Genomic DNA, 18,596 nt, shown 5'->3' on the forward strand with positions numbered 1-18,596 from the left:
AGGTAGCAACCAAAACTATCCCAAAGAAAAAGAAATGCAAGAAAGCAAAATGGCTGTCTGAGGAAGCTTTGCAAATAGCTGAGGAAAGGAGGGAAGCGAAAGGCAAGGGAGAAAAACATAGATATGCCCAATTGAATGCAGAATTCCAGAGAATAGCTAGAAGAGATAAGAATGCCTTCTTAAATGAACAGTGCAAAGAAATAGAAGAAAACAATAGAATAGGGAGGACCAGAGATCTTTTCAAGAAAATTGGAGAGATGAAGGGAACGTTTAATGCAAAAATGGGCATGATAAAGGACCAAAATGGCAGGGACCTAACAGAGGCAGAAGAGATTAAGAAGAGGTGGCAAAATTACACAGAAGAACTATACAAGAATGAGCTTAACGTCCCAGATAATCACAATGATGTGGTCACTGACCTCGAGCCAGACATCCTAGAATGTGAGGTGAAGTGGGCCTTAGAAAAGCTGAGCAACAACAAAGCTAGTGGAGGTGACAGTATTCCAGCTGAGCTATTCAAAATCTTAAAAGACAGTGCAGTAAAAGTGCTACACTCAATTTGCCAGCAAATTTGGAAAACTCAACAGTGGCCACAGGATTGGAAAAGATCAGTTTACATTCCAATTCCAAAGAAAGGCAGTGCCAAAGAATGTTCAAACTACCGCACCATTGCACTCATTTCTCATGCTAGTAAAGTCATGCTTAAAATCCTACAAGCTAGACTTCAGCAGTATGTGGATCGAGAACTACCAGAAGTACAGGCAGGATTTCGAAGAGGCAGAGGAACTAGAGATCAAATTGCCAACATACGCTGGATCATGGAGAAAGCTAGGGAGTTCCAGAAAAACATCTACTTCTGCTTCATTGACTATGCTAAAGCCTTTGATTGTGTGGATCATAACAAACTGTGGCAAGTTCTTAAAGAGATGGGAGTACCAGACCATCTTATTTGTCTCTTGAGAAACCTATATGCGGGTCAAGAAGCAACAGTGAGAACTGGACACGGAACCACTGATTGGTTCAAAATTGGGAAAGGAGTCCGGCAAGGCTGTATACTGTCGCCCTGCCTATTTAACTTATATGCAGAGCACATCATGAGAAAGGCAGGGCTAGATGAATCAAAAGTTGGAATTAAGATTGCCGGAAGAAATATCAACAACCTAAGATACGCAGATGATACCACTCTAATGGCAGAAAGTGAAGAAGAACTAAAGATCCTCTTGTTGCGGGTGAAGAAGGAGAGTGCAAAAGTTGGGTTGAAACTTAACATTAAGAAAACCAAGATCATGGCAACTGGCCCTCTCAATTCCTGGCAAATAGATGGGGAAGAAATGGAGGTAGTGACAGATTTTGTTTTCCTGGGCTCCAAGATCACTGCAGATGGGGACTGTAGCCAAGAAATTAAAAGACGCTTGCTCCTGGGGAGGAAAGCCATGGCAAATCTAGACAGCACACTAAAAAGCAGAGACATCACCCTGTCAACAAAAGTGCGTATAGTCAAGGCTATGGTCTTCCCAGTTGCAATGTATGGCAGTGAAAGTTGGACCATAAGAAAGGCTGAGCGCCAAAGAATTGAGGCCTTTGAACTATGGTGCTGGAGAAGACTCCTGCGAGTCCCTTGGACTGCAAGGCGATCAAACCGGTCAGTCCTAGAGGAGATCAATCCTGACTGCTCTTTAGAAGGCTAGATCCTGAAGCTAAAACTCAAATACTTTGGCCACCTAATGAGAAGGAAGGACTCACTGGAGAAGAGCCTAATGCTGGGAAAGATCGAGGGCAATAGAAGAAGGGGACGACAGAGAATGAGGTGGCTGGATGGAGTCACTGAAGCAGTAGGCGTGAGCTTAAATGGACTCCAGAAGATGGTAGAAGACAGGAAGGCCTGGAGGAATGTTGTCCATAGGGTCGCGATGGGTCGGACACGACTTCGCAGCTAACAACAACAACAACAATTATTTTTATATTGTATTTTATGCTGCCCTGTAAACCGCCCTGAGTCCTTCGGGAATAGGGCGGTATAGAAATTTAATTAAATAAATAAATAAATGTCCATGTTATGAGTGACATTTGGGCACTTTTGGTAGGGAAAAACCATGAAGAAAGAACTGAAGCTGCTTTTAAAAAGTAGCTTCCCTCTTTCCAGGAATGGTATCTTTTAATGTTTTTTTTTTTAAAAAATTCCCCTGCCTGTTTCCAAGATGCTTATCTGTTTCCCATCCTTACCTTACAGATCTTTAAGTGAATAGATCTCACAAAACAGTCTGTGGGTCTTAACACCTTCCTGTAGGATATTTAAAAACCGATCCATTTTAAATAGCACAAGTTGCAGTTGGAATGAAACAGATTTTGCTCAAGGACAACTGAACATCCTTCTCCTTGAAGGATTATGGAGACCTTGAAAAGATAAACAGACGATTGTTGGCACTGCAGGAGATTCAAGCAGCTGCAGTGCCTGGGTTGGAAAGCTAAGAGATTAATTTGGCAAGGAAGCTAGACAATAGCGTCAATGCTGCTGTCTTTGACTCTGCACTGCTCTTTGTGTCAGGAATGGTTGTTCTACACACCTGCTCAGAGCCCCTCAATGGTCTTTCTTCTTTGGAACTATACAGATTCCTGAAGGCCTGCTGAAATATCACTCTGGGGATACCAGTTGAATTGTGCCCCAACATAATGTTTTGCCTTCCTTTCACTGTCAATGAGTTATTCTCTACTGATGCAAAGGTGGAATTGCTTCTGTGATTCAAATGTATTTCTTTGGCCAGGGATGTAGTCCTCCAACTCTCTGCCCTATCCCCTCTGTGCTAAGAGGCCAAACATGAGCCCCCAATTTAAAGTTCCATGGTAGCTAAATGGAGCAATTGGAAAGTTGGAGAATATACCAGATATAAATGTTTTACCTAGAAAGGTGAAGTTTTGGATGGTCCTGTGTCTGATTTGAGAATAAATAGCATGTCAGCACCAAAAAGGATGACATATTTTAAATGGAAAATTGAAAGAAATAATAAAAATGAGCCATTGCACTTTGCTACCTACTTCCTGAATGTATGTTTGGTGGGTTGTTTTTTTTTAAATAAGAATGTATTGGTGAGTAGGGTTTAAGTTCAATGGACAAATCATGTCAGACAATGTATTGGTGTGGAGTTTATTTGTCACTGCTTTCCTCAATGCTACTCTTGGGCATTGAAAAATGGTCCCAAAGTCCAGCCCTATTTTTGCATTGTTTGCAACACAACATTGCATAATAGTCTAGAAAATGACTTGGAATACTATTGGTGGCTCAAAGATCCAGTTGCCTATTGCAGTTGTCAGTTTAATGCAGTGTTTCTTACCCTAGGTAATTTTTAAGATGGGTGGACTTCATCACTCTGAATTCGCCAGCCAGCATGCTGCTGGAGAATTCTGGAAATTGAAGTCCACCCATCTTAAAAGTTGCCAAGGTTGGGAAATGCTGGTTTAATAGATCCTGTTGGGGCCCTAGCAGCTGTCCAAGGTGCTGAGTTTTGATGCTGGCCCTGCCTTTGGTAGTACTGTACTAATTCTTTTTTGCCTAGGACTAGCCAGGGATACTGCCCAGGTTTAAGGATACAGTGACATCCTCTCATTCAGCCTACAAAGGCTGACTAAACTGGGAAGATTTAGTCTTTTGCTGTATGCTTGGATTAGTCAGAGTCCTTAGAAGATGTGAACCAGCTGAGCTTACAATAATCCCCCCTCCAAATTTTGGTCACAAAAATTTAACATAGCAATATATTTGTATTTTTTTTAAAAAAAGTCATAGAAATCAAGCTCAGTTTGACTTTATTTGGGTTGGGGAGGTAGGATGTTATTCATCAGAGAAAAGGAAGCATCTCTGCTGACTAGAAAGTATCTCTCATCAGAGCTCTGGCACAGACCATGGACCAGCTGGGGAGTTCTGGGATTTGTCCATACATCTTAAAGTTGCTGAGGCCGAGAAACTCTAGTGTATGCCATGCTTCACTCTAATAATGAATTCAAATTTTCTTCATTCATTTTTAGTAAATGCAGGCCTATGTCTGCTTTCCCTTCCTGAGCCCCTGGCCTTTGCACCCTAAAAGAATTAATTAAATGCTCTGCTAAAATGAAGTAACAGGAAATGTTACATTTCTCTCTGGGGTATTTTAAATGGATATCAAATGATTGAACAAGAGTTCCTTTTTTTATAATTATAAAAGGGTGTTCTTTGTTTCACTAGGAGACAGCTGGGATTAGCCTTGGGGTGTCAGCTGTCATTGGCCGAAGGAGTATTTTATAGCTCATAAAACCTTCCACGTTGTTCTCATTTACCTGCAAGTAAGTCTCTGTGACCCCAATGAGATTTACTTGTGAGTAGATAGGCACAGGATTGATTAATAAGTGACAGTAAAAGCAACTGCTTTCTAGAATCCCTTGGTCAAAAAGACAGAGCTAATCTGATATGACTAATACCAAAAGAGTTTAAATAAACTCTTATTCTGATCCAGGAAGAACACTTAAGCTTCAGAACTATGTATGTGCACTTACCTGGCAATTAGCCCCATTGAATCTTATGGATTTCCATAGGTTAAACATGCACAGAATTGCAGGATTAGGTTAACTGTGTATGACAAAGGTATAGTGTGCCATTTCAACAAAGAGAATCTGAGCCCTCTTCCCAAACTTCTCTAGATGCTCTTCCCTAAATTATTCCAAGGGGGGGGGAGAGGTAGAGAGGCACTCAACATGCTAGTTCTCACTTTTCCATTCCCATTGTGGCTGAACTCATTTACTTACCATTTTATAAACTCTGTTCCCTGAATGCAAAATTCAAGCTTTTCTCCCTCCCCTAATACGTTTTGGACCATTTCTGAATATCTATTAAAATGTCTATGCAAGAGCATCTCAATGTTTTTGAAGTGGGGGGGGCACAAGTGTGTCCTCCCTTACTATAAATAGCCAAAAAATATAGTAAAGAAAAAGGACCGGGGTTTTGAATCCTATTGCATGCGCGGGCAACACCAATATCTTTTATCTGTATCTATAGGACTGCCTACTTCAATCAATTCACCCCATCCATTTATCATGATTGATAGGCGGTGGGGAATGCAAATGCTTTTTGTGTAGGGTTCTCAGTGCTGTGAGTTTGATGGTTTTCTTGCAGATACTTAATTAATTAATTAATTAATAATTTTATTTGTATACCGCCCTTCTCCCGAGGGACTCAGGGCGGTAACTTCATTATCAAAGTAGGTAATATCATCAGTGCTAGAAGGGAGTGGGGTTTGCTCTCATTTTTATATGTATATAAAATGAAGGCAAACTCCACTCCCTTCTAGCACTGATGATGTTACCTAGCTTGGTAACGAAATGTCTGCAAGAAAACCACTAAGCTCAGAGAGCACCACAGACTTCACAATTCAGCCCTGACCAACAAATATTCTCTTCTATTCAATATTCAACCCTGACCAACAAATATTCTCTTCTATCAATACTTTTATTTCCAGTTATGCCCTGATACTATGAGCTAGTCTGCTTCTAGAGACTTGAATGGCACCTTCCCTAACAGTCTTCAGGAGAGCAGGTAGATCTGAGTTCTTCTGAAAAGAGTGGTTGCTTATGAAATGTTGGATTTTGGGATGAGGGTATGTTTTCATTGATTTTCATGCAAAACACCAAGAATTGACAGTATACATTTTGGGAACAGTGTGAGGTTTTGTTTTTGGTTTTTTCCCCTCTTCATGCCAGCCTTCTCAAACTTGGTGCATTCCAGATTGTTGAGATTATCATTAGAAGGTCACCAGTTACCAATTAGCAGTTTCACACAAAAGTTAAGAAGCTGAGAATACTGGGAGTGGGAATTGCAACGTATCTAGAGATATCCCAAAGATGCTTTTTCAGGAAGCAACTGGACTTTGTTTTTCTTTGAAGATGTTTCGCTTCTCATCCAAGAAGCTTCTTCAGCTCTGACTGGATGGTGGGAAATGGAAAGATTTATACTCCTTGCAGACAGCTGGTCATTTGCATTCTTTCTGCAAATGACCAGCTGTCTGCAAGGAGTATAAATCTTTCCATTTCCCACCATCCAGTCAGAGCTGAAGATGTTTCTTGGATGAGAAGCGAAATGTCTTCAAACAAAAACAAAGTCCAGTTGCCTCGTGAAAAAAAAACATATTTAGGATAACTATGACCTGGATGACTGAGAATCTCCATAGACATGTATCTAGAGATACCAGATTGGAGAAAAATGTACACACAGAGAGAGAAAGTTTGGTTTCATACATTTTTGTTATAAACATAGATTATTTTAAAATACTATATAACATAACTTTTTTGTTATAAGCTGTTGTTCTTAGCTGCAAAGTCGTGTCCGACCCATCGCGACCCTATGGACAACATTCCTCCAGGCCTTCCTGTCCTCTACCATCTTCTGGAGTCCATTTAAGCTCACGCCTACTGCTTCAGTGACTCCATCCAGCCACCTCATTCTCTGTCATCCCCTTCTTCTATTGCCCTCAATCTTTCCCAGCATTAGGCTCTTCTCCAGTGATTCCTTCTTTCTCATTAGGTGGCCAAAATATTTGAGTTTTAGCTTCAGGATCTGGCCTTCTAAAGAGCAGTCAGGGTTGATCTCCTCTAGGACTGACCGGTTTGATCGCCTTGCAGTCCAACAGACTCGCAGGAGTCTTCTCCAGCACCATAGTTAAAAGGCCTCAATTCTTTGGTGCTCAGCCTTTTTTATGGTCCAACTTTCACTGCCATACATTGCAGCTGGGAAGACCATAGCCTTGACTATACACACTTTTGTTGACAGGGTGATGTCTCTGCTTTTTAGTGTGCTGTCTAGATTTGCCATGGCTTTCCTCCCAAGGAGCAAGCATCTTTTAATTTCTTGGCTGCAGTCCCCATCTGCAGTGATGTTGGAGCCCAGGAAAATAAAATCTGTCACTACCTCCATTTCTTCCCCATCTATTTGCCAGGAATTGAGAGGGCCGGATGCCATGATCTTGGTTTTCTTAATGTTAAGTTTCAACCCAAGTTTTGCACTCTCCTTCTTCACCTGCAACAAGAGGCTCTTTAGTTCTTCCTCACTTTCTGCCATTAGAGTGGTATCATCTGCATATCTTAGGTTGTTGATATTTCTTCCGGCAATCTTAATTCCAACTTTTGATTCATCTAGCCCTGCCTTTCTCATGATGTGCTCTGCATATAAGTTAAATAGGCAGGGTGACAGTATACAGCCTTGCCGGACTCCTTTCCCAATTTTGAATCAATCAGTGGTTCCGTGTCCAGTTCTCACTGTTGCTTCTTGGCTCACATACTGTATAGGTTTCTCAAGAGACAAATAAGATGGTCTGGTATGCCCATCTCTTTAAGAACTTGCCACAGTTTGTTATGATACACACAATCAAAGGCTTTAGCATAGTCAATGAAGCAGAAGTAGATGTTTTTCTGGAACTCTCTAGCTTTCTCCATGATCCAGCATATGTTGGCAATTTGATCTCTAGTTCCTCTGCCTCTTCGAAATCCTGCCTGTACTTCTGGTAGTTCTCGATCCACATACTGCTGGAGTCTAGCTTGTAGGATTTTAAGCATAACTTTACTAGCATGAGAAATGAGTGCAATGGTGCGATAGTTTGAACATTCTTGGGTACTGCCTTTCTTTGGAATTGGAATGTAAACTGATCTTTTCCAATCCTGTGGCCACTGTTGAGTTTTCCAAATTTGCTGGCAAATTGAGTGTAGCACTTTTACTGCATCGTCTTTTAAGATTTTGAATAGCTCAGCTGGAATACTGTCACCTCCACTAGCTTTGTTGTTGCTCAACTTTTCTAAGGCCCACTTCACTTCACATTCTAGGATGTCTGGCTCGAGGTCAGTGACCACCTCATTGTGATTATCAGGGACGTTAAGCTCATTCTTGTATAGTTCTTCTGTATAATTTTGTCACCTCTTCTTAATCTCTTCTGCCTCTGTTAGGTCCCTGCCATTATGGTCCTTTATCATGCCCATTTTTGCATGAAACATTCCCTTCATCTCTCCAATCTTCTTGAAAAGATCTCTGGTCCTCCCTATTCTATTGTTTTCTTCTATTTCTTTGCACTGTTCATTTAAGAAGGCTATTCTAGCTATTCTCCAGAATTCTGCATTCAGTTGGGTGTATTTTTCTTTTTCTCCCTTGCCTTTCGCTTCTCTCCTTTCCTCAGCTATTTGCAAAGCTTCCTCAGACAGCCATTTTGCTTTCTTGCATTTCTTTTTCTTTGCAATGGTTTTAGTTGCTACCTCTTGTACAATGTTGTGAACCTCCATCCATAGTTCTTCAGGCACTCTATCAGATCTAATTCCTTAAATCTATTTGTCACCTCTACTGTATATTCATCAGGGATATGATTTAATTCATACCTGAGTGGCCTAGTGCTTTTCCCCACTTTCTTCAGTTTAAGCCTAAATTTTGCAACGAGAAGCTAATGGTCTGAGCCACAGTCAGCTCCTGGTCTTGTTTTTACTGACTGTATAGAGCTTTTCCATCTTTGGCTGCAGAGCACATAGTCAATCTGATTTCTGTGTTGACCGTCTGGTGATGTCCATGTGTAGAGCCGTCTCTTGGGTTGTTGGAAAAGAGTGTTTGCTATGACCATCGTATTCTCTTGACAAAATTCTATCAGCCTGTGCCCTGTTTCATTTTGCACTCCAAGGCCAAGTAAAAGGTAAAGGTAAAGGTTCCCCCGCACATGCGTGCTAGTCGTTTCCGACTCTAGGGGCCGGTGCTCATCTCCGTTTCAAAGCCGAAGAGCCAGCGCTTGTCCGAGGACATCTCCGTGGTCATGTGGCCGGCATGACTAGACGCCAAAGGCGCACGGAACGCTGTTACCTTCCCACCGTAGTGGTCCCTATTTTTCTACTTGCATTTTTACGTGCTTTCGAACTGCTAGGTTGGCAGAAGCTGGGACGAGTAACAGGCGCTCACTCTGTTACACGGCACTCGGGATTTGACCCGCCAAACTGCCGACCTTCCGATCGACAAGCTCAGCGTCCTAACCCACTGAGCCACCGCGTCCCAAGGCCAAACTTGCCTGTTATTCCAGTTATCTTTTGGCTTCCTACTTTAGCATTCCAATCCCCCATGATGATAAGGACATCATTTTTTGGTGTTAGTTCTATAAGGTGCTGTAGGGCTTCATAGAACTGGTCAATGTCATCCTCTTCAGCACTGGTGGTTGGGGCATAGACTTGGACTACTGTGATATTGAATGGTTTGCCTTGGATTCGAACTGAGATCATTCTGTCATTTTGAGGATTGTATCCCAGTATTGCTTTTCCTACTCTTTTATTGACTATGAAGGCTACTCCATTTCTTCTGAGGGATTCTGATGGTCATCTGAATTAAATTCACCCATTCCTGTCCATTTTAGTTCGCTGATACCTAAGATGTCGATGTTCAGTCTTGTCATCTCTTGTTTGACCACGTCCAGCTTTCCTTGATTCATGGATCTTACATTCCAGGCTCCTATGGAGAAAAAACCTTTACAGCATCGGACTTTCCTTTCACCACCAGACACATCCACAGCTGAGCGTCCTTTCAGCTTTGGCCCAGTCGCTTAATTCTTTCTGGCGCTACTAGTACCAGCCCTCTGTTCTTCCCCAGTAGCATATTGGACGCCTTCCGACCTGAGGGGCTCATCTTCCAGCGTCATATCGTCTTGCCTTTTGGTACTGTCCATAGGGTTTTCATGGCAAAGATACTGGAGTGGGTTGCCATTTCCTTCTTCAGTGGATCACGTTTTGTCAGAACTCTCTGCTATGACCTTTCCGTCTTGGGTGGCCCTGCATGGCATAGCTCATAGCTTCATTGAATTACGCAAGCCCCTTCACCATGACAAGGCAGTAATCCATGAAGGGGTTGTTATAAGTACAGTATGGTTTATTTTAAACAATGCAAGGGCTGAGCTTACACACTACACTGAGTGAAAAAATAATCATGACATAGTACACTACATGAATCCAGCCACACATCCACTATCAGAAGTAACATCTGGATGTATGTAATTTTTCCTAGCCTTGGGATGTCTATGTGCAATGGATACTACTCCCACAGTCTCCAACCCAGCATCGATGACACATCCAGAAGATACCATATTTGGCAGAATCTTGCGTAATGCTAAATATCCCTTCTCTCTCCAAGTGGGTTCCTTCCTCTTCTACAATTTTTGATGTACAGAGAGCTTTTGCATTTCTTAACAGCTATAAATATTTGTTTTTAATTTGTGCTTAAAAGAATTTACCATGAACAAATGTTTGAGTAGCTTTCAGAGTTTTCTGCAGCTTTATGCCAGTGGCAGAGGAACAGAAAATGTAGCCCATCCTATTTGGAGAGGCCAGGCTGGGGATGTTTGAGCTAATCCTATTCACTGTCAGAATATGGATTAAGCAATAGCCATGTAAGGGCTGTTAACACTTCACTGAAGTTTAAACCTGTTCTCACAATGCTGGTAAAGTTCCTTAATTGTCGAAACTGTCCATAGTAATTGACAGTTTGGACAATTAAGGAACTTTACCAGCATTGTTTACTACACCATTGTTTACTACATTTACTACCAGAAATGTAGTAAACTAACATCTGAAACTGTTTAGTGAACCAATGTTCTTTCATAAGAAATGGAAATATCACCCTCTGCACGGCTCACCATATCGGTCTGCAATATCCGGCTGACCATTAGGCATAGCAAAGTGGCGCAGAAAGTCGCTTCCTGCCACCTAGCCAGTCGTCTCGCGGATTTTTTGCAGCCCAGGTCTGGTTGCCTATTTTTTTTTTGCAAGGGGCTCGACGCAGTCCAGCCAATGAGAAGTGGAATTCGGAGGCGCCAGTGGAACGGGACCCCTTGAAGTAGTTGCCCAACTCCGAGACTCCAGAGGGCCCTCGGCAGGCGTAGCCGTGCCAGAGGAGCGGTTAACGAGATCCAGATGTTCGCGGGGAGCTGCCGGTTGGGAGGGATTGGTCATCGCCCGGGCGGAGGGCAACCAATGGAGACGCGCAGTGGACGCCTCCGGCCCCGCCCAGGGCCAGCCCTGGGAACTCAGGGGTGGGATGCGGGGGCGGCTCCCGGGGTTGGGACTTGTGGTTCCCACTCCACGCCAGCCCGGGAGGAGCAAGTCCTTCGCAAGGGCCAAGCACAAGCATGCTCGGGAGACGGCCGCTCCTCTCTCTGCTCTTGCTGCGGCTGTTGGGCTGGGGGGCTGCCCTGCCCCGTTCGCAGCTCTTCCTCTTTGGGGGGTCCCGGGGGGACCAGGAGCTGCCCGAAGGAGACGACGAGACCTCGGTGCCCGTGCCCTTGCCCAGCCCGCTGCTTTTCTACGAGACCCACTTCAGTCAGCTCTACGTAAGTGCGCAGGCATAGTCAGCCTCTGGCCCCTTCCCGTTTGCCCCGGAGGGGGTCGGAGGGTCGGGGCTGAGAGGAGGAAAAAAAAAACCAGCCCCCTCCCCTTCCTCAAGTGTGCGATCCATGCAAGAGCGCGTGAGGGAGAACAGTCCGGACAAGGCAGCGCAGGGCGCCAGCCCAGCGGTCTACTGAGGCAGGCTTCATCTGCTCAGCTTGAGTTATGAGCCCAAGAATTCTCTGGGTACTTAATAAGGCTCTGTCTCGCTCGAAGATTTCTTTCCAGTCTGATGCTCGGTCAACTGACATCAATGGCTCTTCTTTACGCTGGCCAAGTTCTTTCCAGGAGGCCCACGTGCTTGTCGAATTAGAGTTTCCCAAAGTTAGCCTGGCCACTGGGCCGTCTCTTCCAGTCTCCCTGGCTTTGAATTTTGGCGCACGTTGCCACACGATGGCAGATGTCTCACGGTTCGTTTCATATAGGCCTTGAGAGCTGGCAATAGATTGTGGGATGGATCGAAATCCTTAATACAGCCTTTTATCACAACCACAGATGTGGATTATTTAGTACATAACAGTTTTCACTCCTTGCTTGGTAAATTGAAAAACCCCCAGGCAAGGAATGCAGCTCTTACATAAGGCATTAAAAACCTGTTTCCCCTCATAGGATGAATATATTTCTGAAGTTCTCAACCTTTCCTTTTGTGGTATAGCGGGAAGGAAACGTCTAGTCATGGAGTTGTGTTTCAGGCTTAGAGTCAGATACGGTATTAAGCTTTTGATGGCAAAGACCTCCAAAGATGGGAGGGGAAAAAATCTACAGACTAGAATTGAGTCAGGAATTCCAAGGAGAAATTACAGACTGCCCCAAAGCACCCCCTTGCTAAATTCCCACAACCATTTTTAGTAGAATCTCTCTTGCTCCCTTTTACACCAGCACTTTGTACAGCCTTTCTAACCTTGAGTTGTGTTATACATTGTTTCTCTTTGCTTCAAGTTTCATGTTAGGTGAAAAATACAGGTAGTCCTTGACATATGACCACAATTGAGCCTAAAATTTTCATTAATAAGCAAGTCAGTTGTTAACTGAGTCACACCCCATTTTATGACCATTTTTGCTTTAGCGATGCTGGCTTGGGAATCCTGTGAGTTGAACTCCACACGTCTTAAATTGCTGAGGTTGAAAAATACTAGGTAAAGGTAAAGGTTCCCCCGCACATGCGTGCTAGTCGTTTCCGACTCTAGGGGCCAGTGATCATTTCCATTTCAAATCCGAATAGCCAGCGCTTGTCCGAGGACGTCTCCATGGTCATGTGGCCGGCATGACTAGATGCCAAAGGCGCACGGAACGCTATTACCTTCCCACCGTAGTGATCCCTATTTTTCTACTTGCATTTTTATGTGCTTTCGAACTGCTAGGTTGGCAGAAGCTGGGACGAGTAACAGGCACTCACACTGTTACGCGGCACTCAGGATTCGACCCGCCAAACTGTCAACCTTCTGATCGACAAGCTCAGCATCCTAACCCACTGAGCCACCGCGTCCCTTTGAAAAACACTACATTAAGGCAATGGGCTGTCATCAGGGAAATCCAAGGTCTGATCCCCAGTTAGCCACAGAAGCTCAGTGGGTGACTAGGCCGCTCACTCTCCCTCAGCCTAACCTGCCTCTTTGGGAGGTGGGAAAAATGAGAGGAGGAAGTGCTACATACACTGCCTTGAGTTCCTGACAAAAGGTATATTATCACTTGGTTCCTACACCACACTGAATCACAGATTATCACACTTATGTTAGCTTATTCTAGTATGTCGGGGGAACCCAGTTTAAGATTTAGTGATCGCTTTAATTATTTTTATATATTCACAAAGTACAGGTTTTCATGACTGCTATTTATTGATAAAGTGACTTTCTGGTATGCCCCTGTGGGACAGTGGCCCATCAGCACAACCTCGTTATTTCACAGAGTATCACACGGAAGTCATTTCATCAATAGTTACAGTTAGCTGTAAAGAGTTATTTGTTGTATTAGCTATAACAGCAAATGAAATGCTTCTCTTCTGCCTGTTTGGCAACTCTCATATTAAGGCTGTTCTGGATAAGAGCTATGTAAGTTGTGGTTAAAGCTTCAGGTTAGAAACGAAGCTGCGAGTTCTAGTCCCTCCTTAAGCATGAGTCTTTTTGCCAATCACAAGGAGACTGTGAGTTCTAGTCCTGCGTTAGACCTGAAAGCCAGTTGGGTGACCTTGGGCCAATGACAACAAGGCTGTGAATTCTGGTCTCACCTTAGACATGAAAGCCAGCTGAATGTCTTTGGGCCAATCATGCTTTCTCAGCCCAACTCACCCCACAGAGTTGTTGTTATGGGCCAAATAGGAGGAGGAAGGAGTATTAGATATGTTTGTCATCTTGAGTTATTTATAAAAATAATAAAGGTGGGACACAAACAAACAAATGTTGCAGATTACTGCTGTGTTTCGTGAGAAATTTTGTAACATCTTCTGGAGTGAGACAATGATCCACTGAACCTCACTCTTAATCTTAGGTCAGGTTGGGAGTAAAGGAGGTTATCATCCAGAGTATCTGAGAACAATTTCCATATGTGAAATGAAAAAAAAATATGGATCAAACCTAATGCTCCCTTGTGTCTACAACCATGATGTTTTGCCACAATTAGTCATCTTTCTGCTAAAGTTCTGAGAAAGCCCAGTCAGAACACCCTTGGTCTAGATCAGACATGTCAAACACAAGGCCCGGGGACCAGATCCGGCCTGTGAAGTGGTTTCATGCGGCCCGCGAAGCCATCCTGGAAACAGTGAGGGAACGGCCCCCACTGCCTTGGCCCTGGCCCAGAGACCCTCCTTCTGCCAGAGACCCTCAGATCTGTCCCACTCCTGCCCAGGCCCCCATAGGCACCCTTGATGCGAACTATGTAGAGCTGGCCATGCCCACCCAGTAGGCCATACGCACTCTAGCCACACCCACCCAGTAGGCCACGCCCACCCTGGCCATACCCACCCGGCCCCCTGAGGGCAACCACAATGCTGATGCAGCCCTCAGTGAAATTGAGTTTGACACCCCTGGTCTAGATTGAAGAATTGGGAGGAACTTGGAATAATCACTGTGTTCACAGTTTAATTTGAAATCACTTGAGGGATACACTTTCTGCAGTACTGTACTGAAGAGTTTTTAACATGTGATAACTTTCTTCAATGGTTTCAGTAAATCACTCCTTTACCATTCAAAGGTGGATGTCATTTATCTCACTCTATGTTTATTGACTGCCGTGACAGGTTGGAACCAATGGGATCATTTCAACTCAGGACTTCCCCAGAGAGACCCAGTATGTGGATGATGATTTCCCTACAGATTTCCCTGCCATTGCTCCATTTCTATCAGACATTGATACCAGCCGTGGACGGGGTAAAATCTATTACCGGCTGGATGATTCCAGAGAAGTCCTGGAACAGGCTACTCAGTTTATCCAAGCTGGATTTCCCACAGCTACCAGCTTTGTCCCGCACCAAACCATCATTGTCACCTGGGAGGATGTAGGAGCCTATGAAGAGGTCACCCGCAACTCTGCACCGTCCAAGCAGGTGAGTTGATTTTTTGTGACATCTTTCCTGTGATTTCTGTCTGTAGCACACTGAACAGGTAATGTTGAAGCCATTGGGCCAGGTTGCTAGGATGCTATGAAACCTTTAAAAAATGGGAAACATAGAAAGTTGACTGTTACAATCATTATTTGGGAGGAGGTTAGAAGTTGATGTCATGTGGGACATTTGAACAAGGGCTCTTGTGTCCTCATAAGATAGACGGTGGCAAAAGGGACCGAGAGAACGAGACTCCTGACGCTCCCTCCTCTCCCTCTGAAAGGCTGAGATAGAAATCGAGTGAAAAATTTGATGTCAATAGATGTCTTTGTCTTGTCAACAAGACTCTTGAATTTTGCTTGGAATGAGATAAGACATTGTATGTATTATGCTAATAGGCTCTGCAAGTGTGGGATTATATCAGGGTTTTTCCATTTTAACAACTTTAAGATGTGTGGAATTTCACCAGCCAGGATGGGGACCTAACATTTGACCTGAGGAATTATGGGAGTTGAGATCCACACATTGTTGGGGGTAGAGAAACCCTGGGCCCAGAAAACTGCTGATAATCATTTTTTTAATAAAGGAAAGGAAAGGAAGGAGGAAGGAAGGAAGGAAGGAAGGAAGGAAGGAAGGAAGGAAGGAAGGAAGGAAGGTAGGTTATAATTCTTTGGGAAATTGCACAGATAATCTTGAACATCTGAAAATCCAGCTGAAACCATAGCAGCAGGAAGGAATGTCAGTTTTAAGGATGACTTTCCTGTATGGCAATCTTTTTTTGCTTTATGGCCTTGAGGCATGCATGCTTGTTTGAAAAGAATGGGAGTTTTCTCACATTTTGCAGCCAGCAGAGATGACCCTTTGGTGGAGGAAATAGGAAAATAGTTTCCTATTTTTGAAACATTTGTTGCTGCTTTAAATGTTTTTAGTTGGGGATGGTGGATGGATTGCTCCAAACAATTCAATTGTATGTCAGCAGGGAAATGCCCATTTCATATTTTCCATAGCACATGGAAAGGAGACACTAATAACATTCCTATAATGGGATGGGTATGCATTTTGTTGTATTTTGTTTTCAACATGGACTCAGCTACATTAAAAAAAGAGAAAGAAAAAACCAAGCCATCCCTATCCCTGAAGAGCTGGCTTTGGTTTTAAAATGTGGAGAAACATACCAGCTTGCTATCTGGAAAAAGTCCAGGTTTTATTTTTTAAGATCTATACTGACCTTGGTCTAGCCTGCCAGCCTTAGTGCCTTGTGAGATTTCTGAAGAATCATACACCAGCCTTAGTTTTGATTAGCTCCCATAGATAATAGGTATACACAATTCTTATGAACCTGCCTTACAGTTCCTCAAGCCATTTCCCTCTGTAGCTTGGCTAGTGCTCATTCCTCTATCTCAAGTGGATTGGGAAATGAACACGGTACCTAGAAAACATATCCAAAGAAAAGAAATAAAAAGACAACAAGTCTTGTAGATTATAAACTGAATCTGGTTCAGAGCCTACATTTAGGCCACCATCTCCCTGGGAAAGTTAAGAAAGTCCAGGAGTGGGGACTTGGACGTAAACTTTTCCCTCCTTTGCAGAAGCCCCATCTCTTACTTCTGAACACACCTATGTCTTTCCAGAAGTTGTTGAAATACAGCTAACACCATTAGCCCTTAACCATTATGGCTAGGGCTGTTGAGCATTGCAGTTCAGAAACATCTATGAGGCTGTAGGTTGCGCAGTCAGGTTCATCATAACTGCAAGAGAAGGAGAGGAATAATGGCTTATTGCCTCCTCTTTCATGGAAATGGGCAGGTCATGCAGAGTGCAATGCTGTGAAGCCTAGAGTTGTTTAGGAGGAAGACTGGATAAGTGATATTGCAAGCAGGATTAGACCCACAGGCAGAATCTTCTCTGTCCTTGACCTATCTTGAAATGGCTAGGACTGAACCATGGACCTTCTACATTCAAATTCATAGTCTTTGCTCTCATCTACTGCTGTGGATTATCTCTGAGCAAGTCCTGAATTTTATGTCTTTTCAGTTTTTGAATTTGAACATAGGACATTCTGTGCCCCCATTCCAGTTTCCAGAGAACTAACTGTACTGGAAAGAGATTTTGAATTAATCACACTATGAGCTGCTTCACGCTTTATTTGGAGGCCCCAAACTGCTCTGGCTAAGATCTGTTACAGCAATTTCACAAAGGGTGAAAAGGGGAGAATGTGTGTCTCCAAAAACATGGTGGATGCATGCCAGGGATGCAAAACTGATGTTGGCTTTTATGCATAAATGTTCGGAAATGCCTGAAAACAAGCTTAGTTTTTCATGGCTTGAGAAGAAGGTGATGGTGAGGCTGATTCAGAAGCCCATCTATCTGTACCTATGAGTACAGGATTCTCTAGTGACTCCCTGTCCAGAAAAACAAACTCTGCGCCTGCTTAGGATCCTCTTCATTTTGGTTTTTCATTTCTATATTCCAGTTTTAAATTTGGTGTTGAAAAGAGATGCCCTGGTAGAGATTCAAGATGCAGAAACCCTGATCCCATTTAATTGTTTGTGTAGTTGCTGTAGAAGCTTCAAGTTTGTATTGTCAGAGAGTGTTTGAAGTGGCTCTGAGACAGATCCTGAATACAGAAGAAGCTTTGCTTGCTGACATCTTTCTGAACCTATTTCATCCCTCTAGGCCTAATCTGGGTCCTCTTCCTAGACTTAGAGGTGAAACTGGTGTTAAGTAACCACACTGTCTTCTGTCTAGTCCTTCTGTGACCTTGCAGTCATCGCTTCTTTACCACTAGCAGAAAGAAAGCTTGGACATTGGCTAGTAGAGCACGTTGAGAAAGAATTCTGAGTGGGTAAATAAAAATGTTAAATCAGGATGCAGCTGGTGTGCAAAGCACAATTGGAGGTCTTTAAAGGGGGACTGGAAATAAAATTGATCTTACATTCATTCATTCATTCATTCATTCATTCAATTTCTATAGCTGCCCAACTCAACCAAGTGACTCTGGACAATGTACAATTATAGGACTGTAAAACTGAAAAACAATTTTTAAAAATTAAGGCAATAAAAAAAATTCTCAAAATAAGTACAAATGGTAGACATGATGATGTAATGCCATTCTATGAATCTGTGGTGCAATCACATCCGGCATAAAGTGCTGAGTTTTGACCATTGCGGTCCAAATAGAAAAGATGTAACAAAGGCTAAAAAGTGATCCAGGGAATGAATGTCAATTCATTTCTGAGTTTTTAAAACAATGATGGGAAAACAGTTTGTAGCCAGGAGTTGTATTCAATGGATCTCGGAGGAGCAAAGGCAGAGAAATGACCCTAAGTGAATTGCCTTCTCTCTCTCTCTCTCTGTGGGTGGAATTGCTTTCCCTTTTAAGGCTCTTTCAAATGGGAGGCTGTAAATAGGAAAGCAGGTTTTCAATATTCTGTTTGGCACATTTTAGATCTGCTTTGATATTTTTTTATGTTTCCTATCTCCAATTGGCAGGAAAGTGAAATTTTGCAGTGCAATGAACAAAGGGTTTAAGGTTGCATGTGACCCTGGTACTATATAGCCTGTCCCTCTGGTTTGGAAGAAGGAGAATTAACAATGATGCATGATAAGCATGAAAAATGAAAAGAGATGCTTATTTTTAGTCCAATCTTAGGTT

At 43.1% G+C, this 18,596-nt stretch overlaps 1 protein-coding gene across 1 annotated transcript in view; it reads left to right on the top strand.

Moving 5' to 3' along the window:
• The first annotated feature begins 11,142 nt into the window (after positions 1–11,142).
• Positions 11,143–18,596, top strand: part of NID2 (nidogen 2) — a 64,170-nt gene continuing 56,716 nt past the window's right edge. Inside the window, exons 1-2 of the mRNA XM_081314416.1 lie at positions 11,143–11,351; positions 14,639–14,944. Coding sequence (XP_081170542.1) covers positions 11,151–11,351; positions 14,639–14,944 — 507 coding nt within the window. The 5' untranslated portion in view covers positions 11,143–11,150. The remainder of the gene's footprint in view (positions 11,352–14,638; positions 14,945–18,596) is intronic.

Source organism: Vipera berus, assembly GCF_964194415.1.
Source record: "Vipera berus genome assembly, chromosome: 1".
NCBI lineage: Eukaryota > Metazoa > Chordata > Lepidosauria > Squamata > Viperidae > Vipera > Vipera berus.